The 21,918-nt window shown below is 38.2% G+C and overlaps 4 protein-coding genes across 7 annotated transcripts in view; all 4 read right to left on the bottom strand.

Annotated features, from left to right (window-relative positions):
• Positions 1 to 7,416, bottom strand: part of LOC134799541 (L-threonine ammonia-lyase-like) — a 36,841-nt gene extending 29,425 nt beyond the window's left edge. For all 4 annotated transcript variants that reach the window (XR_010145423.1, XR_010145422.1, XM_063771974.1 and 1 more), the window contains exons 1-3: positions 7,261 to 7,416; positions 6,637 to 6,747; positions 6,485 to 6,555 (exon numbers count right to left, since the gene is read on the bottom strand). Coding sequence is in view for 2 of the 4 variants with exons in the window: in XM_063771974.1 (XP_063628044.1) it covers positions 6,485 to 6,555; positions 6,637 to 6,747; positions 7,261 to 7,275 (197 nt within the window). In the remaining 2 variants the exon portion in view is untranslated. The remainder of the gene's footprint in view (positions 1 to 6,484; positions 6,556 to 6,636; positions 6,748 to 7,260) is intronic.
• LOC134799550 (NADH dehydrogenase [ubiquinone] 1 alpha subcomplex subunit 8-like) overlaps positions 1 to 10,507 on the bottom strand; it is a 117,553-nt gene extending 107,046 nt beyond the window's left edge. The window contains exon 1 of the mRNA XM_063771983.1: positions 10,497 to 10,507. The gene's annotated coding sequence lies outside the window, so the exon portion shown is untranslated. The remainder of the gene's footprint in view (positions 1 to 10,496) is intronic.
• LOC134799649 (small ribosomal subunit protein eS25) overlaps positions 1 to 21,918 on the bottom strand; it is a 215,491-nt gene that overhangs the window by 134,536 nt on the left and 59,037 nt on the right. The window lies entirely within an intron of this gene.
• Positions 8,034 to 21,821, bottom strand: LOC134799540 (L-threonine ammonia-lyase-like). Its single transcript, XM_063771972.1, has 11 exons — positions 21,664 to 21,821; positions 21,162 to 21,275; positions 20,224 to 20,294; positions 19,788 to 20,075; positions 19,200 to 19,362; positions 18,669 to 18,824; positions 18,400 to 18,458; positions 15,010 to 15,087; positions 10,327 to 10,426; positions 10,052 to 10,177; positions 8,034 to 8,519 (listed from the first exon to the last, which is right to left on the bottom strand). Exons 1-11 carry the CDS (start codon positions 21,670 to 21,672, stop codon positions 8,349 to 8,351), a joined length of 1,335 nt encoding a protein of 444 aa, XP_063628042.1. The 5' UTR covers positions 21,673 to 21,821; the 3' UTR covers positions 8,034 to 8,348.

Genomic DNA, 21,918 nt, shown 5'->3' on the forward strand with positions numbered 1-21,918 from the left:
ACAAACACACGTATTGTAGAACGTATGTATTAAGATATTAAACATTTGACCATTTTCTTAGTCAATACAAATATTATACATTTTATAGAACTAAGTACATGAGTATCAAAAAAACTGTTATTTACATTATCTCAATTCAATTTATTACCCCGTTTCCAACTTTTATTTAAACCCACTCATTTGGGTAGAAAAGGTAAATACCGGGTAGATTGGGTAAATACCCGATAAATACCCGATATCTACCCCGGGTATTTACCCGCCGCCCATCTCTAATCCTTGGTCAGTTTTGGTCAAATTTTGTTGGAAACAACTGTCTACACGGTCCGGGACAGACCAAGGCCACGCGGTGTGGGGGCTTGTCGGCGACCGTGTAGCAAGGGCTTAAATTAGTGATCCAAAGGACTCGAGCCTTTTAGCTCTTTTTTTAGGGCTCGCCTCATTTCTTGACGCTGAAAAGGCTAAAAGCCTATTTAGCTCTTTAGCCCCCGAGCCTAGTTCTATTTAAGATCCTAGACTCTTGGGGCTAATATTACCTTATTAAGGCTTGGGGCTAAAGAGCTAAATAGGCTTTTTTTTAGGGGCTTAATAAGGTTATTAGCCCCAAGAGTCTAGGCTCTTAAATAGAACTAGACTCGGGGGCTAAAGAGCTAAATAGACTTTTAGCCTTTTAGGCGTCAAGAGATGAGGCGAGCCCTAAAAAATAGAGCTCCAAAGGCTCGAGTCTTTTGGATCACTAGCTTAAATGCCGTTACAATCACGGAGCGTGTATGTATTATTAAAAATCATTATCAAAGTCAATTCTACCAGCCAACATACAATACAAACAACATACAAACACAGTACAAGCTTTACTTAGTTTGGGGCTAGGTTGATCTGTGTAAGATGTCCCCTAATATTTATTTATTTATTTATTTATTTATTTATTTTAACATAAGGAATTAACTTAATATAGATATCAAATTACTTTGCCACTCTTGTGGATAAAATTCAATTTTCTCATCGCTTTTTGAACATTCAAAATATTTGTATTTCATTCGTGAGCAAAGTTTGTTTAAACTTCCTGTATTTTTATATTTTATATACAGGGCTTTTTATGAAGCACTGAGGGCAGAAACCAGATTCCGTGCTGCTAAGCCAAAACGTTGTTAGGAGACCATCCCTAACTTTTTAATTTACATTTATAATAGATTTAGGAAAGAAAATACTTACAATTAGCGACCAAGGGCCCATTTCTCAAAAGCTTGTAACTTGTAATACAAGTGGAAGTCCCTTTTTTACAAAACCTGTCAAAAAGTGACATCCGCTTGTATTACAAGTTACAAGCTTTTGAGAAACGGGCCCCAAGTCGTATGGTATGGAAAACGTAGTCTTCCGTTTGTGAACTTTTATAGTGCCCTAAGGGGCGTGGCACACTGCATCCGATTCGCACGTTGCTCCGAAGTTTGAGCGAGACAACGCTATGCGTATTATAGCAAAGTCCCGATCGCACGTACGAATCGGACGCAGTGTGCCAAGCCCCTAAACCCTCAATTTTTTTTACGAAATTGACGATTTTGTCGCTGACTGTACATTTGTTTTTAAAATTTGTGGAGTTTCGAAGACGTGTGAAAATGTCATCAATTAATCATCACATAAATATATAGAATTTTATATGTAAATACTACGTTATGACACTTGCACATGTTGGTCTAACAAAGTCGATGCAGAGTTAGTTTACACCAGAGATGTGAAAAATACTTTTTAAAAAGTATTTAAATACAAAATACAAATACTTCCTTGATATGCTATTTCAAATGCAAAATACAAAATAGTTTTTGAATATGTATTTAAAATACAAAATACGAAATAGGTATTTTAAAAATACAAATACTTTGCGATAAAAGATACCTACTCTGATTAGTGAATACCTAGTCTGAATTAAAAAGTATTACTCGGAATTTCCGAGTTGAAAAGACTCTCTAATAATTCTTTGAAGTTCTATGTTATTCTTTGAAAACAGTGTGTCACTGTCAATACTGTCAATCAGTCCTCTATCTAAAGTGCAAATTTCTAGTTGTTTGATCATATTAACCGGTAGGATGGATGGATGATGGTTTTTAACGGCCAATTGTTAAAAGCATTAATTTAGATTTGTAATGTTTTACAGCTAGTATAATGTCTCTCGTTGGTGTGATGAAAACGTCTCGTTTGTGTTTCATCAGGGCAGAAAAGTTTGTTCTCCTCTCGTGCCTTGAAACCCTTGCAATACTCAAGATTCCACTTTTATAACCACTCGCTACGCTTGTGGTCATGTGCGACTTTACTAAACAGATTCAACAGTTCCATGTTAAAAGAATGAGAGAGTTGCCAGGATTGTAATATCAGAAGAGATTGTAACTCCTACCTACATTACGTATTTTGTATTTTTAAAATATAAAATAGGTCCTAAAAACTATTTCAAATAAAATACAAAATAGTTTTCTTCAAAAGGTATTTAAATACAAAATACATAATTTTTAAGAAAAAAAAAACCGACTTCTATGGGGCCCGGTGAAAGATTATTGTACATGGTGCGCTATGTAGAAAAGGAGGTAAAACCACCCACTTTTCTAGTAGCATTTCGTTTCTGTAAGGCTCGCAATTCTAACCTAACCTAACCCACTTTTGTTCGGTTCTGTGAGGATCGCAGTTCAAACCTAACCTAACCCACTTAACGGCGCATGCGGTGCGGTGTACGGGGGTTTGAGCGGGAGGGGTTTGGCATCATCATACTTTATACCTACATTTTATGGTAGGTAATCATAGTGGTTTATTTAGTTTAGGTATCATAGTGGTTTTCCGGGTTAAGGTCCGGGTCTGAGTCCTAGTCCGGGTCCGAGTACGGGTCCGAGTCCGGGTCCGAGTCCGGGTCCGAGTGCGGGTCCGAGTCCGGGTCCGAGTCCGAGTCCGGGTCCGGGTCCGAGTCCGGGTCCGAGTCCGGGTCCGAGTCCAGTCCGAGTCCGAGTCCGAGTCCAGGTCCGAGTCCGAGTCCGAGTCTAGGTCCGGGTCCGAGTCCGAACCGGATCCGGGTACGAGTCCGGATCTGGATCCGAGTCCGGGTCCCAGTCCAAGTCAAAATCGAAATTCGAAATCGCCAAACGTGTACTATGCGTCGTTGAAGAGTTCTGTTCTGATCATCATCAGCAGTTCCACTTCATCAAATGCGACATACGACGTTTTTAATGTTAATGCTTTATTTTATGATGAAAATACAGAAAATTCTATTCGTATGCCTTTAAGATTTGAGGAGTTCCCTCGATTCCTGATCCCATGTTCAGAACTTGAGCTTGACATAAATATGGCTTAAAAACCTAACTTGCGTAACAAACATAACGAAGAGGAAAAATCGCCAAACGCGAGCTATGCGTCGTTAAAGAGTTTCTTTCTGGTCATCATCAGCAGTTCCACTTCCTCAAATGTCACTTTTTTGAATGTATATGCTTGATTTGTTGATAAAAACACAACAATCGCTATATGTATGCCTTTAAGATTTGAGGAGTTCCCTCGATTCCTTATGGATCCCATCAACAGAACTCGAGCTTGACAGAAATGTGGCTTAAAAACTAAACTTGCTTAACAAACATAACGAAGAGGACAAATCGCCAAACGTGAACTATGGGTCGTTGAAGAGTTCTGTTCTGATCATCATCAGCAGTTCCACTTCATCAAATGCGACAGTTTTTAATGAAAATGCTTGATTATCTGATGATATACAAAAATCTCTATACGCATGCCTTTAACATTTGAGGAGTTCCCACGATTCCTCATGGATCCCATCATCAGACCTCGAACTTGACAAAAATGTGGCTTAGGGGTCATACATTAATTACGTCACACGAATTTCTAGGTTTTTTTACCCATCCCCCCCTCCTTGTCACACTTGGTCACATTTGGCAAACCCCTCCCCCCTGGTGTGACGTCACATTTCTTCAACGAAATCGGCAATTATTCATTTAATATTATATCAAAATATTTTTGACAAAAGAAATATTAGTAATTTTATGACCCAAAACTGATTAAGAAATAAAATTAAACGAATAAAAACGATTATCGTTTCAAACTTGTTATTTAAATGTATATTAGCGTATAAAATAATTTAAATACATTTTCGGTTACTGATGAAGTTAAAGTGACGTCACAAAGTTTGTGACTCCTCCTCCCCCTTGTCACAACATAACACATTTTCTTGACCCCCTCCCTCCCCCTAAACGTGTGATGTAATTAATGGATGACCCCTTAAAAACTTAACTTGCTTAACAAACATAACGAAGAGGACAAATCGCCAAACGTGAACTATGCGTCGTTGAAGAGTTCCATTCTGATCATCATCAGCAGTTCCACTTCATCGAATGTCACGTTTTTGAATGTATGAATGTATGCTTGATTTGTTGATAAAAACACAAAATCACTATATGTATGCCTTTAAGATTTCAGCAGTTCCCTCGATTCCACATGGATCCCATCATCAGAACTGGGTTTTGATAAAAACGGGACCAATCTGTATGCATATACATACAATCGAAAACAGAATTTTCAAAATCGGTCCAGTAATGACGGAGATATGGAGTAACAAACATAAAAAATAAAAATAAAAAAAACATACAAGCGAATTGATAACCTCCTTCTTTGAGATTTGGAAGTCGGTTAAAAATAGGTATTTTGCATTTTGTATTTGCATTTTAAATACAAGTATTTCAAATAAGTCACATCTCTGGTTTACACGGACACATAATTATGATGAATATTAAAATGTGTGTGTTTATATATTATATAGGTACATATATCGTTGTTTGAGTACCCACAACACAAGCCTCCTTGAGCTTACCGTGGGGCTTAGTCAATTTGTGTAAATATGTCCTATAATATTTATTGGTATTTATTTATTCCTATAATATCTTTGGCACAATGCCGCGGGGGCCTTTTTTAGATTTATTTTAATTTAGATTAGTTTAGTTTTTAATCTTAGTTTTTAATTTTAGTTTTTAATCTTATTGAATGCCAATGTTATTATACTGGATCTTAATTAAAGTATTATGTTAATCAAGATATTATATATAATACTAGACGGGCCCGCAGCTCCGCTCGCGTAAATGAAATAAAGAGTTCGTCTTATGTTTAGTTAAATACCGACATTATTATGTATTCAACCCTGCCATGGTTTAAAACTGTGATAGGGATTTCTTATTTGTAGCCGTTATTTGGATAACTCAATTCGCAAATTTGTCAAAAAATGATGTGATTTGATAAAAGGCAAGATTGTATTTTTTCATCTACACGTATTTATTTAAAACTTGTTTCAAGACAAAATTATTATTTGTTCTTATAAGCCTAGTTGCAAAAACGTTCATTAGATTAATTTTCGCCTAAAGACGAATATGGACGACCACCGCCCTTAAATCGCCTTTTCATACAAACATAGGTAGTCTAGTCCTCTCGGTCTTGCGATAGCTCTTGCCAGTCGCCATGGCCGAGGTTGAGCAGGTCTTGAGCAACTACGTCGTTTCAGCGGTACCTAGGACGTCCACTCGGGCGTCTCCCATTTTGTTGTCCCAAGTACCTGCGCTCTCTTCACGGCACGATCCTCTCCCATTCTCTCTAAGTGTCCGAGCCACCACTGAATTTAGCCGCTTTAGTCTCTCAATATTTCGCCACTATATCGGACCACATCTTTATTTCTATGGCAACAAAATTATATTACGATATTTGGCTGACTGCTGACTGTACATTTGCTTATTTTTATCAGGTCGCTCAATAATATCTGAACATGCACTTTAATCTACCTACATAACTTACTATCAACTTTGTATTTTTGGCCCACCTCAGCATTCTTAGCCCGTTCCCCGGACGAATGGCAATGTTTGCCGAAGCCGTGAAAGTCAATCTGAATAATATAACTCAAAAATAAATTTAAAACAACAAAATACAAATTGATAATAATAATATAGTAATTACTTTGATTGATAGGAATGATAAGTCATATATGACATAAATCACTCGTATGGGCTCTATAGAGTAAGGTTGAGGTTGACAGCACTTTTTATTTTACTTCGTGTAAAAAAACTCAGAAATACCTGTATACCAACATGACAAACATAATTTAGTTTACTTTAACTTACGGATTATTTGGTCTAATCTGTAGCACCGCCAAACGAAAGCAACCGAGAGTTGCCGAGATGTGGCCGATGTCGTAAAATGAAGATTGTTATGAAAATTTCTTTTCCTTATTGTAAATTAAATACGCATCGGAAGCGATAGTTTTTATGCTCTAGTTCTATTCCCATATGTAGATAATTGATTTGAACAGGTTTTTCTTATCATACGTGCGTCGTATTCGAGAAACGTGTCAAAAACTTTTTTAGAAATTTGTAAGGCGCCATCTCGCTTCTTCCCTCGTTTTTTATCCCGTTCTGGTTTTTCAATTTTATATATATGATGATTATAATATTCATTTAGGTATTTAGGTTACCTTCCGGATGGGAGGACACTTTCCATCTTGTAAATAATATTCATTGTGAACGTCATGCTTTGATGCGATAGCTAAAAGGTTTACAAATGTTTAGTATAGTTTGTAATGTTAAAATAAAACCAGTCGTATTATATTAATGAGTTAGTCCTTACTACAACAGGTGTCACAGGCACGTAGGGTCGTATTCGTGCTAGGGCGGCTTGGATATCTTCAAACGTTACCGTTTGGGGGTTGTCAGGGTCGCTCATTAGATCATAATTATCCTAAAATCAAGATTATAATATGTATATTATTTATATATCAGCAGAAATAAGCGAAAGGAAAAAATGCTATATAATATATCTGTCGTTTCGCAACTTAATTAAATAACGATCTAATGATGAAGCCACAGAAGTCCAGAACACCTAGTTTCAAAAGAAGTAGTATAGAGCAATATTTTCATGAAACCGATGCTGCCAAAAATACAGGGGAGCGGGGGACGAGGTGAGCGAGTCCCGTGCCGTGATTGGTCCATTCAAAGACAAATGGAGTAAAACTACCGTATTTGTGGCAGAGGGGGTAGCGCGACTATGCTATGTCTGGAGGATGTATTGTCTGTGGATGAAGCGCATAAGACGCGCTCCTCATAAGGTAGGTACCTCAGCCTGCGACGAAGCCAAAAACAAAGTAGGTATACCTAGATAATTTTACGCTACCATACTTCTGCTAATATAAATATGTGTTTTCTAAAATTCCCGGATTAACATATATATACATTTGTAATAAATAATACTTACAATTCTTTTAGACATATTTTATTATATACTTATTGTGTAGAGAAGAGTTGAGGGCCAATAAAAGCACTAGAATTTTAGCTATTTTCGAAATGTTGGTATCGGAGTTTATAATATGTTGCTTATGGCTTATGGTTTGATGACTGTTTGTGTCAGAACGACGTCTACAATTTTACTAGGTATCAGCTTGGTATTACCCACCAGCATTAAAATCAATCAAAGCAAAGAGTATATTACCTAATTACCACCACCTCTAATATTCTAACTAAGTAGGTACAGTCACCTGCAATAGTATGTTACACAACGAAGGCCGCAAAAATATCTGACACGATCTTATTTGTAGAGCCACAAGAGCGTGTCACATATTTTTGCGGCCTTCGAAGAGTAACATATTATTGCAGGTGACTGTACATGACATTTCATGAGTGCGAAAGAGGCAGACTACAAATAAAAAAATGACCGTTTTTAGCTTCATAACGGCCGCTAGCGACCGTTATGAAGTTGCTAAACAGGCGAGGTGTTCAAAATGATCTTGACGCGAATTTATTGTTAAGAGAATAAGAGTGTGTCAAGGTAATTTTGAACACCGCGCCTGCTTAACAACTTTTGCTGCTGACTGTACGTGTGTTGCTCTAACTTCTAATAATCAGTAATCACGCATTTTTGAATACAAACATGATCCTAACAACAATTTTATTAGAAATAAAATACAGTTTGATATAAATAAACTTATTTATTGATGTTAGCTTATTTACACATGTCAATATGGAGTCGGTTTTGAGATAAGGACATGATTTTGGAAGACACACAAAAATGTTGATTTACTTAATTTCACGAAATATGTTTGTAACCATTGCATAACTTACTTCAGAGCTCCAATTCATTGGCTTCCACGTGATCCCACGTTGCTGGGTATAATGTGTATGCAGGTATTTTACGTGGCACGGCAGAAAAAGGATAAAGACGAAGTCAGTACAGAAATTACTCTCCAGAAATCGTCGTAGTTTGGTAATAGGATGGCTGTATTATGCCACTGAACCGGAAGTTTAATTTCAGCTATATCGACGTTCTTTTTTTGAAATTCCATCAGGTTACTTCTGCATACAAACGGGGTGCGGCGCAAGGCAGGGCCCGCGACGCGAGCCGGCTGGCTTCTCCGACTGATTAATTTCATGGAAGTAGTATTCCTTATAGTTCTTTTTGGTAGCTTCAATAAGCTCTTTTGTGTGGTCCCACCCTCTTGTTTCTACTACAAGTTTCATCTGAAATAAGTTTAATAAGGGTTTAAAGGCTACCTGAAGGCAGTGAGGGTGTAGGTTGCCACTTTACTGTTTGGAAGGCAAATAGGCTTTTCATTACGATTGTTATGACCTCGTTCGAACGCAGACGCGTTTGAAAATCAGTTCTAATAGAAAACTGGTAGCAATTCTGCCTTTGAACAGTTTGAACGTGACGAACTAAATCTTATCACTACTACAAAAGTTACTCTAAAATAAAAGCATTCAAAATTTAGTGGTGACTATAAAATCTAAGTTAGGTTCTACAAGGCGTAGTCACTTCAGCATTGGATCCCTTAACTTTTCACATTTGCTGCACAGCTACGTTATGCTTCTCAATTATTCTCTGGCTCTCTTCCTAGCTATCTATCCCACATGGTGCTTCTCAATTATTGTTTATCGAATTATTGAATGTGCAAAACAAAACATACCATAACACTGAGAGGTCGGAATTCTCGTAGCATTTTTGAGCTGTCATAGGGACTTCTCGTTGATCGACTTCCGATTATAGGTACATATGTATATCGATAAATACAGAATACAATATGTAAAATATAATCATCCATCATCCTCTCCTAGCCGTTTTCGGCTACAGCGACTGCTTTGCTACAGCTGAGAGCGTCGCTGGTGCGCTCTAAGGTAACTGACGTAGCCAATCTTTGCGGCAAATGTGCATGCCACATTCGCTGCAGGTCAGCTCCCCTCCAACGTAATTGTACGTAATGGCCACAAGTGGTCTGGCCTTTAGCTCGTCACGCTTAACGTCGAGCTCTGTGCGTCGCCTGGCTTCAAATTCACGCACCTGCACAATATGACTCCACTGTGGACGGTCACCAGCAAGTGTCTCCCATGTTGATGGCTCAATATGAGCTCTCTTCATATGCTGCTTCAACACATCTTTGAACCGCAGAAACTGGTCGCCTTGCTTTCGCTTACCAGTTTACAGTTCGCTGTAGAAGATGCGTTTCGCGACTCGGTCTTGGGACATGCGGGAGACGTGACCGCTCCATCGTAGCTGTCGTCTCATTAGGTAGGCCTCTATTCCGGCGACATCAGCACGTCCAAGGATCTCCGTGTTCCGAACACGGTCGGACCAGTGGACGCCCATAATGTCGCGGAGGCATCTTAGGTGGAATCCGTCCAATGAGCGAATATGCTTCCGATATACGCACCACGTTTCTGAGGCATAAAGGAGATTTGGCAGGACAATAGCCATGCAATAGCAAAATATAATAACGAGTAGAAATAAACAACATGCAGTCTTATCGCGAATGAGCGATCTCTTCGAGATAACCTTTGGATACCAACTTTTAGGATAATAATAATATTTTATTATCCCAAATGTTATCTCGAAGAGATCGCTCATTCGCGATAAGACTGCATGTTGCTTACTTCTACTCGCAATCATATTTTACATATTGTATTCTGTATTTACCTTTCGATATACATATGTATAATCGGAAGTCGATAAACGAGAAGTCCCTATGACAGCCCAAAAATGCTACGAGAATACCGACCTGTGCACTGAATACATCTCCCTTGACCCAAGCGCGCTCAGGCACACAGTCTCGCACAGTGACTCCTATAGCTGTCATCATCTGGCACAGCTCCGCTAAGCCGCCCGGTCGGTCGCTCACCGTCACCTGGGGGCAACCAACAGATCTATTCAAACTGCGCTTTCTATTTCTATTATTATACTACTGATTATGACAAAGCCTAATTAAAGGAAAACCATTCAAACCCCACCGTATCATTGTTGTTGTGTGGGTATATAAATGTTATATGTAGAAACCTTCATCTTGATCAGTCGACCTTCGGCAGCCATGCCGCGCTCCAGTGCCCGCGCCAGGATAGACGTGTCGATGTTGCCTCCCGATAAGATGCAGCATACCCTGTAAACAATTCAGTCCCTATCGATTGCGAATACGTACAGTCAACTGTAAAAATATGGGTGTAGCCAACTTATTCAAAAATATGTCCCATAGTTCTTAATTCGCTGACATAAGAGCTATGGGACATATTTTTGAGACGATTTGTGCACCCATATTTTTACAGTTGACTGTACAGTAAATTTTACATTTCTTAACCATGGTGTCCGGTTCAGATTGAACAACTTGTTACGGTGAATAGAATCAGGCGTTACTTTGCGGAAATCCATATTAATTAAAACCAAAATATTACTTTGCTAATCCGCGAAAAGATAACGCGCTAGTCAATCAGTGCTAACCCGTTATACTTACTTGCGTATTTTTAAATGCAATTAATATTCCCACCCTCCTAACGCAAAAATAAATACGCAAATAAATATAACAAACCACCACCAAAAGAATAATCCTCGACACGTGTTTCGCCTCTCTACAAGGCATCCTCAGGAGTTGTTGACGGTCTGACGCCCGGCAACGGAATGACCTGTCTAGAATGGTCGGCCATATTTATACCTTGACCACTCCCCCTACTGTGCAAGTGTGAGTGAGATGGAAAAATTCGTAATATCGGCGATGACGCAACATTCAATTGTTCGTTAAGAATCATGCCCCTATTGTTGTACCTAATTATTTCCAGTTGTTCCAGAACACCCAAACGCAATCCCTTTTCGCAAACAAGTAAAATATCAAAAGAATGATTCTCAGTTAAAGTGTGACCTGTATCTAATAAGTGCTTTGCAAAATTGGACTTCTCTGGATGGTTATGTCTATATGACGCAACATGCTCTTTATACCTAGTAGTGCAATTACGGCCCGTTTGCCCCACATACACTTTATTGCAATCGTCACAGGTAAGCTTATAAACTCCAGACTTTTTCCCATTCTCGATCTTATCGATCGTTGCCGGGCGTCAGACCGTCAACAACTCCTGAGGATGCCTCGTAGAGAGGCGAAACACGTGTCGAGGATTATTCTTTTGGTGGTGGTTTGTTATATTTATTTGCGTATTTATTTTTGCGGTGGGAGGGTGGGAATATTAATTGCATGTAAAAATACGCAAGTAAGTATAACGGGTTAGCACTGATTGACTAGCACGTTATCTTTTCGCGGATTAGCAAAGTAATATTTTGGTTTTAATTAATATGGATTTCCGCAAAGTAACGCCTGATTCTATTCACTATTTGAAAACGGCTTGCGTGGCCGAACAGGCACGACTTTATGTCAAACTAACCAAACAACATCGTGCAGCTGTCCAGAATGTTTGGTTTAACCAACAGTGCAAGCGTTTGAATGTTGTTCCTAATTACATCCATGTCCGCTGTAGTAGTACTTCCAGGGCTGCTAAATTGGCTATTAATAGGGCTCAGAAGATATGGTTGAACGAAGAATCTCGCCACTGGTTTTCAGTAAGGGATAATTTGAAATTGCATCTTGAAGTGTTATATTTAGAACTTTCATTTAAGTTGCATAATCTCGAATTCGATATTCTGGACCAGAAGGCGAGATACTTTGCTTCTGAACTTACACACCAGATGTATACTACCCAGCTTAACAAATTGCATAGGTTAACAGAGTCGAGTTCTGGTTCATTTTTAAGGAGAAGGGATGTGCAAGTAGCCACTCACCATGTTTTCCATCCTCGAGTCAAGAATTTAACTAATGTGGAGTTCTCAGAAAATGAAATTGGGCTTTTAGATAAAGGTTTGAAGTATAATTTTCAGACAAAAATGACTCAAAGAACATTACAAAATTTGGCAGTGGATTCTGAGGTTGCAATAGTGCGGGGCCGTGGTGATGTAGATACAAAGACCATGGTGGCTAATGTTATCAAGAGTACTAGTCCAGCACAGAGTGCGTGTGTTGATTCTGATGTTTTGCTGCTGAGATCTATACAACAGAAAATGCAAGACAGTGATTTGGTGGTTTCAAAGGCAGACAAAGGCAACTGCATTGTGATTATGGAGAAGGGACAGTATAATCAGAAAGTACTAGACCTTTTTCAAGGTGACGGATTTTCGAGATTGCAAAGAGACCCAACTCCAGGGTTCCAGAAAGATCTTAGACAAGCAGTTAAGAATTCTTCGTTTGTTTTTGAAGCCGAACATCAGAAGAGTATGGTTGTGCCTATGAATCCACGAGCTCCTATTCTTTATGGACTTCCCAAAATTCATAAGGATAATATCCCAGTTCGTCCAGTGGTCTCATATTTGGGTGCGCCAACTTATAATCTGGCAAAAAGGTTGAATTCCATTATAAGCGACACGTCCCAGTTCCAGCCGAAATATTGCTTGAAAAATAGCTTGCAGTTAATAGAAAAGATCAAGGACATTAACATTCCAGATAATGCTGTTCTTCTTTCATTGGATGTAGACAGTTTGTTTACAAATGTGCCATATGGAGAGACTTTGGAGATTCTTAAGGGTCTTTTTGAAAGGCAACGTTTACATCCAGGGGAAGTAGCTTAGATGAATTGATAGATCTAACAGCGATTTGTATGAAACAAAATTATTTCAGATTTGGGGGACAGTATTATTTGCAAAGTGATGGTTTGGCTATGGGTTCACCACTAAGTCCTTTAATGGCTGATATTTTTATGGACCATTTTGAGAACCAGCATATTGTGGGCAACAATAATATATTATACTATTTTAGATACGTTGATGATTTGATTATTTGTTGGACGGGTAGTATGGACCTGCTGGATGCATTTATTGCTGAAATTAATAGTAAGCATCCAAAAATTAAGTTTAAAAAGGAACTAGAGCAAGACAACTCACTGAATTTTCTAGATTTAACAATCACTAAAGTAAACAACAGGCATCAGTTCAAAATTTACCGTAAGCCTACACATACCGATACAGTTATCCCGGCTTCTTTCACGCATCCGTGGCAGCATAAGTTGGCTGCTTTTCATTGTTATGTGCATATAATGTTGACCGTGCCTTTTTCTGATGAACACTATCAGATTGAATTAAATAATATTTATCACTTAGCAGTTTCAAATGGTTACGATAAGTCTGTTGTGGATCGTATCATCAGAAAAAAGCGGAATAGTATAGTCAACACTATGTTGTATGCGGCACGATCCTCTGAACCGATTAAAAAATATAAAGCGAGCATAACTTATGTTGGCAAGTTGTCTGATGCAATTTACAAAATTTTAAAGTCTAACGACATTCCTGTGGCCTTTAAGACAAATAACACTTTGCACTCAAAGCTTTGCAATGGCAAAGATAAGATCGAGAATGGGAAAAAGTCTGGAGTTTATAAGCTTACCTGTGTCGATTGCAATGTATGAAGTGTATGTGGGGCAAACGGGCCGTAATTTCACTACTAGGTATAAAGAGCATGTTGCGTCATATAGACATAACCATCCAGAGAAGTCCAATTTTGCAAAGCACTTATTAGATACAGGTCACACTTTATCTGAGAATCATTCTTTTGATATTTTACATGTTTGCGAAAAGGGATTGCGTTTGGGTGTTCTGGAACGACTGGAAATAATTAGGTACAACAATAGGGGCATGATTCTTAACGAACAAATGAATGTTGCGTCATCGCCGTTATTACGAATTTTTCCATCTCACTCACACTTGCACAGTAGGGGGAGTGGTCAAGGTATAAATATGGCCGACCATTCTAGACAGGTCATTCCGTTGCCGGGCCTCAGACCGTCAGCAACTCCTGAGGATGCCTCGTGGAGAGGCGAAACACGTGTCGAGGATTATTCTTTTGGTGGTGGTTTGTTATATTTATTTGCGTATTTATTTTTGCGGTGGGAGGGTGGGAATATTAATTGCATGTTAAAATACGCAAGTAAGTATAACGGGTTAGCACTGATTGACTAGCACGTTATCTTTTCGCGGATTAGCAAAGTAATATTTTGGTTTTAACTTGTTACGGGTTTGATCTTATTTTGTTACAACCTTGAAGAATGCTCATGCTGATTGGTGCATGCGAAATGAAGTGACAGTCGTAGGTATAGTATGATTTTTCGAAAATGATTTTTACGCCTAAGACCCTAATCTTTTAAACAAAAGCCATTGTTTCTTTTGTGAGAGCGGTCGGCTACCGTTGGAAAAGCAACAATGTCGTTTAAAAAGCAACTGTAACGTGATAGTATTAAGGTTCAAGTCTATGTAACAGCTCATACGAGTTAACATGTTTTGGTAAATGTAGGACGATCGACCACCTCAATGTAGGCGAGCCCTCCTATTATTACATAGATTTGAACCTTAATACTATCACAATACAGTTGCTTTTTAAAAGACATAGTTGCTTTGGCACGTGGCTAATACGGGAGCTAAGCCGCTCGCATAAAAGAAACACTGGCTTTTGTTAAAAGCTTAGGCTCTTAGGAGAAAAAGCCATTTGGGAAAATGCATACTATACGTGAGATGCGCGTCAATCATTAAGACGACTGCCAAGTAAGTATCAAAACCATAACAAAATGTTAAATTAGAATCGACCTCCTGTTTATTAAAACGTGTCTCATATATTCTCCATTTTATTTTGTTAACGTTTTCAAGAAAAAAATGTTGAGCACTAACTTTTTTCCTTTGAGATTGGGAAAGAGGCCCGCCATGATAGCGGCAACGGCCACCGCACCAGCTCCTTCCACTACGTACCTGGAATTATAGGGGAATTAATCAAACCTCAAAATACTAGATACAAGGAAAGAAACGTGTGCTGGAAGATACAGTACATTGAGAAAATACTTCAACCTTGATATTTGATACGTCTGACTTATGTTGTTAATATACACCGTGTTTGTATTGAATTCCGTTAACTTTGGGGTATGGTTAAGTACGTTTAAGAAAACTAAATAACATAGTTAATTTTCAAAAAAAATATTTTTTTTGCTTTTTTTAATAAAATTAATTAAGTTTAAAAAGTAATTAAATGTAGCATATAGCGTTGTTGTAACACGGGCATTACATTTAACTCAACTAAACAATTGAAATCTGTGACGTATCAATGTCATTTCGAACATCGATCGACCGAGATTGTACTTAAGTTTAGTAGCAAATTAAAAAATTAAAATTAAAAAATATTTATTCAATCAACAGTAGTTTACATTGTACATAAAGTGATGGTACCTCTTTTTTAACCGACTTCTATTTCATAGAAGGAGGAGGTTCTGTATTCGGTTGTGGCTTTTTTTTTTTCTATGTACGTTCAACGATTACTCCGACATCCGTAGTCCGATTAGAGTAATTCTTTTTTTGTTTGAAAGGAGCTACCTCCGAGTTAGTCCCATTTTAATTTGGTTCTGTTCTGTTGATGGGATCCATGAGGAATTGAAGGAACTCCTCAATTTTTAAAGGCACATGCATGGTGTTTTGGGCGTTTTCTTAAACAACTCGAGTATTTTCTCCCGAAAACCACCAATTTGATGAAGTAGACCTGATGATGATGATTATTTTGATGATAATGATGATGATTTCTTTAAATGTAAGTATGTTCAGCGATTACTCCGGCACCTGTGATCCGATTTCAGTAATTATTTTTTTGTTTGGAAGAAGTTACCTCCAAGGTGTTTCCGTATTATTTTTGGTTCTGGTCTGATGATGGAATCCATGAGGAATTGAGGGAACTCCTCAATTTTTAAAGGCACGTGTTAAGTGATTTCGGAGTTTTCTAAAGTAGCTCGAGCATTTGCTTCCGAAAACCACCAATTTGATGTACTGCAACTGTAGCCTTACCACGAGTTTGACATTGACATATTCGCTAACGTCTTATGCATCGAATGTAACTTTTTATGCATCTCGCTCACACTAAGGTTAGTACAAGCGAGATGCATAGGAAGTAAGTTACACACATGCTAGCGTATATATCAATGTCAAACTCCTGGTAAGCTGGTAAGGCTACTGATCGGGGATTAGGGTTAGGAGTTAAGGGGTCAGGGATTAAGGGGTCGGGGAATGGCGGTTGAAGGGTTGCTGGTTCAGGATCGACGGGTTCCTGGATCAGGGGTTGATGTGCTGTGAGGTTGAGTGATCGGGGGGCTGAGGGATTGGGTCAGTGGCGGGGCGGGCGGATGCATTTAGTTGACAGGAATTATAATTTCCCAGACGGACTCGAGAAAATTCCTGGTTCAGGGTCGAGGGGTTCCTGGATCAGGGGTTGATGCGCTGTGAGGTTGAGTGATCGGGGCGTTGAGGGATTGGGTCAGTGGCGGGGCGGAAGATGGTGGCGGATTTAGTGTAGTAGTGACAGGAATTATAATTTCCCAGACGGACTAGAGAAAATTCCTGATTACATATTTATTAAAGTAATAGGTACACGAATTTAGTGTTAAACATGATCTTGTTTTTCATTCACGCGTCGCGCTCTTAACAATGCGTTAAAACTAAAAATGGAAAAATAAAAACTTTTTACAAAAAAAAGCAAACCGACTTCAAAAAGGATGAAATAAAATATTATCCTTTTTGAAGTCTATGCGTTACCAACTGATATATTTGAAGTCGGTGCCAAGCCAAGTAGTAACAATACCAGTCAAAAATAATCAGCTTTATGGCTATAAATCCCATTAGAACTGTACTAATAACTATTACAAATGTGTAAAGAATTCTGCCTGCCTTTTTGTCGCCTTTTCATGGCTAAACAACTGAACCGCTTTTGGTGAAATTTGGCAAGAAGGTAAATGTCTTGAATTGTTTATATATTTTGAAATGTGGTCCTCTGGATAAGGGACGGGAAATTACTCAGTCCCAATCTCACACTTGCGTGCTATAGACTGTTCGAGCATTAGTAAGAAATGCTCTTTAAAAAATACGACGGAAGAAAAATGCATTGGATTTCCACTAATGTGCCGACAAACATGGTACAGACTGCGCCAAGAAGGTTTGATCGTGTGTTCTGAGGTGTGTTCTTAGATACAATCGACGTCAAAGATACGTTTACACTTTTGCACCTTACTCCTTTGTAATAAGGCGAAAAGTGTAAACATATTTTTAAGGTCGACCTTAAAAATATGTTTACACTTTTCGCCAACAGTCGCTCAGTCGCAGTTTCGCTTACAGTCGACTGTACCTACAGAAAGTACGTTCATTGTCATCGTGTAAGGCAATCCAACGTAGGTACATCCTTATCGAATCGCACCAAAATCATGGTATGCTTCAAAATTTGGCTTGGCACCGACTTCAAACATATCAGTTGGTAACGCATAGACTTCAAAAAGGATAATATTTTATTTCATCCTTTTTGAAGTCGGTTTGCTTTTTTTTGTAAAAAGTTTTTATTAAGTAAATCATTACCTGTGTTAAGAGGTACTGCTCTTCTCTTAGTTGGTAAATTTAAACATATGACGAATAATAATCAAACAACGAACTCTTTATTATAGTAAAAACTAAAGGTAACACAAATTATAACAAAAAAAAAAACAAAAATCTCTAGAAAGAATATTAAAACATGAAATTAAATTTATATATGTACTATCCTTTTCGTATTAGATATGACATGTGTATAATATGTGAATCAGAATTAAATTTCAGTAATCAGTAATCAGTTGAACAGCGTTTTGCACTAAGTTTTCAATATTATGGTATGTTTTTGTATGAACTCATTCTAAACACTAATCAATATGTAAACCGGCCCTAAGGCAAGTGTACACGCTTGTAGAGGCCTTATAGGAAAAAAATAAATTATTGATTATCTCCGAAATGGAGTTAATTAGAATATCGGTGTCTTTGAGAAAGTTACTTGATTTAAGCTCAGGAATGCACCCCTGAAATTAACGGAAATAAAAAAAAACACGGTGTAGAGCTACCAGTGGATGATTGCGATAACGATAAGCCTAGGATTATACTCCAATTTTATGGAGGCCTGTGCTCAGAAGCAGACGAACTTTTATAGGATTAGGTATTCCGCCTCTATCTTCACTTTCTATGGTTAACTACTCTAACTAGTAAACTGAACAGAACGAGTGCATCACTTACCTCTCTTCCTCAACGATGTGCATGATGGCTCGAGCTACCCAATCCTCTTTTACTACGACCTTATTACAAAAAAAATGTGTTAAAAAAGTTAATAGTGCTTAATAATGATAAATGTCATTGACTTTAATCGGAAGAAATAGCACTTTGCTTATGACTTTTGATTGGAGGTTTGCACCTAAGTCAAAGCCTAAGTGCCTAAGTGCAGTAAGTCGCTGGTATATTTTATAAAAATAAGTAAAAAGTTAAAATTCTGCTATAATATTAATTACCATTTTATCAAGTAGACCTTTTAAACTGTGGAATGTATTAACTCCGATGAGAGGTACTCCCAGACCGTCGGCGATAGTTGAATCTATGGGCACGGCTGTTCTTTCGTTATTTTTTAACGACTCTACCATTGTGGTACATTTGTCAGTGCAAACACCCTGTAAAATTACAGTTACCATAAAATATGTTTAAGCTAAAAAATAAACTCTTTTTTAAACAATAAGTAGGTACAGACAGCAACACTCCTATAACTGTACCTACCTACATCGGTGGACCTTATTACAAAAGGCATAAAGTCCACCGATGTACAGTTAACAGTGTGGGCGATGGTACACGTGATTCTTGAGGAAAATGGCCAAATTGGTGAATACAAAATATTCCTACTGCGAACTTGTGCAGTTTGTTGGTTTTCTCCATGCCTCTTTTGTTTACGCATTATAATGAGTTTACGCGGATCTGGCGTTTGACGATCCACCAGAATGTGGACATGAAAATGGGTTCATAATATCGAGTGATATCGACGCGGGGCTTACATATATCTCAACGTCAGGTTTGAGGTATTTAGCAGCGGTGGCGATGCCGGCACACAGGCTTCCGCCGCCCACGGGCACAAGTATCGCTTCTATTTCTGGAATTTGCTCTACAATCTCCAGCCCGATAGTACCCTGTCCTTCTACAATGTTCGGGTGATCGTAACTGAAATTGTATGTGATTTTATTAGTTAGGCGGATAATGTACGTCTTTGCGATATAAATAAATAAAATTTCATTCATTTCAACGGAGCACTAGATCTAGATCGCGCTTTGGCGTTGCGCATTTCTCTAACATCATTACATCACCTAATGTAATATGTATGCAAAAAAATAATCTTTAAAGCGTATCATACTTTGATTTAGTTATTTAGCCATCTTAAATGAGGATTAATAAAATCTCTTTGGTATTTCATTCGCAGTCTGACACGAAATTGCCTAAATTACAGATGTAAGAATATAAGAAAGAATATGAGTACGTAGCGTAGAGTCTAAATTTCAGATGTAAGAAAGAACACGTAGCGTAGAGTGATGAAGGGCTATTCCAGTACACAGAATTGGAAGTAAGTAAAGATGGCACTTAGTTCTTACCCGTTAATATACATCATATGCTTATCTTTAGAAATTCCCATAGCAAAACGTTTAGCTTCTCCAATGTTGATGCCGTGAAGTAGGACCTTGGCTCCGTACGTCTCGCACTTAGCCCGTTTGACAATGGCGGCATTTTTTGGCATTACGATGATGCAGGGGATATTGAGGTTGGTAGAATGCCAACTTAATGCCAGCCCGTGGTTTCCGGTGCTCGCTGCGATCACGCCGTTTTTCTTCTGATCATCTGTCAGATTCATCAGTGCGTTGCGCGCGCCGCGCTCCTTGAAACTAAAAATAAATCAAATACCAAGATACCATAAAACATAAGTAGTTTCTTCCAAACAACAATTGCTGGTAAGGGTTTTATTTAACTCTTAAAGTAAGTACGCATTCTACACCATCCTGTATAAATCGGAGTTAAATTCTCACTAGATACCTTCCAGTATATTGTAGGAATTCTTGTTTCAAATACATTTCTAAGCCTAGTCGCTCGCCCATGTGTGCCTTCTGCAAAGAGAAAAATGTGATAATAATTCAGATACTTACTTTTCATCTCTACTACTAAGGGGCTGTCCATAAATTACGTCATCGATTTTTGACGATTTTTGACCCCCCCCCCCCCTATAATCATCCAAAAATCATGCTACAATTTCCTCCTACTTCATGCTACCGTCATCCGATGGCCAGACCCCCCCCCCCCTAATTTGAAATGACGTAATTTATGAATAGCCCCTAAGAAGGCATGACCTAAATTATTTATGCAATAATTAAGTGAGCAAAGTTTCGATGCACATGTTAATTTTGAAGTCTCGAGCGAGTAAGCGAAATATTCTGTAATAGTAAAGAAACATTAACTTTTCACCACACCAGCTCGGAAAAGCATACTTTGCACTTCAAAAACTGATAGCAAAGTTGCATTTTATTCACACGTGAGGCAAAGTAATCAAATGCAAATTTTGAGTTGTTTTCTTATGTTTGCTGGTAGAATTGACTTTTAAATGATGATTTTGGATGATAAATAGTTAAATAACATTCATTTGGATTTGATTTTGTTTGATATTTTACATTTAATATTTGCTTCGGATTGGTGTGGTGAAAAATTTTGTGTTTCACTCGGGGGCAAATTTTGTTTAACCCTCGTGCTTCGAAACCCTCGCGACGCTCAAGATTCCATTTTTCGAACCACTATCGCTACGCTTGTGGTTCAATTTTGGACTCTTTCGCTTGCTCGGGTATCAATATTAGCACGAGCGGTTAAACAACAACTTTGCCCCCTTGTATAACAAATAACTATTTCTACTGGCAAACCTATTAAGCCCTTCCACCCTAACTGATTTGATTGCTATTAGAGATAACCGGCATTTGGGCAATTACCGAACAAGGAGTTTTCACGACGGCTCCGACGATGCGTCTTGCGGCTGCTACGATGTCTTCAGCCTTAATTTTGCGAGGATTCGCCGGGTCACACCACTCATCGAATTCTACGTTCTAAGAAGGAAATACGCGCGTCAGCATTTCATACCTTACATACATTGAAGCATTGAGCATTTGGGTCGTCTTGTCTAGGGTAAAGAATGGATAATTGGCCATGGCCAACCCTCCATAAGTAATAGTGGCAGGAGATAAGCCTTGCTTAAATAAAGATGTTGTTGTAGATTCTAAGTCATAATCATGGCATAACGCACTGCTATGTTCGACTCTGATGCTCTTTACACTGCTTAGATGCACAAATCTATAATAATGTTGCTTGCAAAAAAATCCTCTAAGTCTGATGCATTGTACTCATTTGCCATGTGAACCTTCTTAGCCCTCTATAATTTCGATTAATTAACATTTATTAATACTAAGTATTGAGAAGTGCTCTACTAATACTTACGTCTGCCATTTTGGTATTTTTTAAATCATTTATTTTACATGTTACAGAATACTTATACAAAACAAAGAATTTTGTAGATTTTCATGAACTTTACTCATATGACACACTTCATATTTGACAGATTTTTTTTTCTGTAACTCTTTGACAAATAAAAAGACGTGTAGGTGTAGAACTTGTGTAGAATCTTTGTAGAACATATAATACCTACATAGTTTTTTCGAATGATCCACGGAGCATGGCGGATCGTGCTCCACA

The sequence above is a fragment of the Cydia splendana genome, chromosome 18 (assembly GCF_910591565.1).
Source record: "Cydia splendana chromosome 18, ilCydSple1.2, whole genome shotgun sequence".
Lineage (NCBI taxonomy): Eukaryota > Metazoa > Arthropoda > Insecta > Lepidoptera > Tortricidae > Cydia > Cydia splendana.

Excerpts from the sequence above, each read along its gene's own strand:
- LOC134799540 (XM_063771972.1), bottom strand. Across the intron at positions 18,825-19,199 it reads AACCTGACGTTGAGATATAT|GGTGTTTGCACTGACAAATG; the intron begins GTAAGCCCCGCG and ends GTAATTTTACAG. Across the intron at positions 8,520-10,051 it reads GAGATGTATTCAGTGCACAG|ATGAAACTTGTAGTAGAAAC; the intron begins GTCGGTATTCTC and ends AACTTATTTCAG.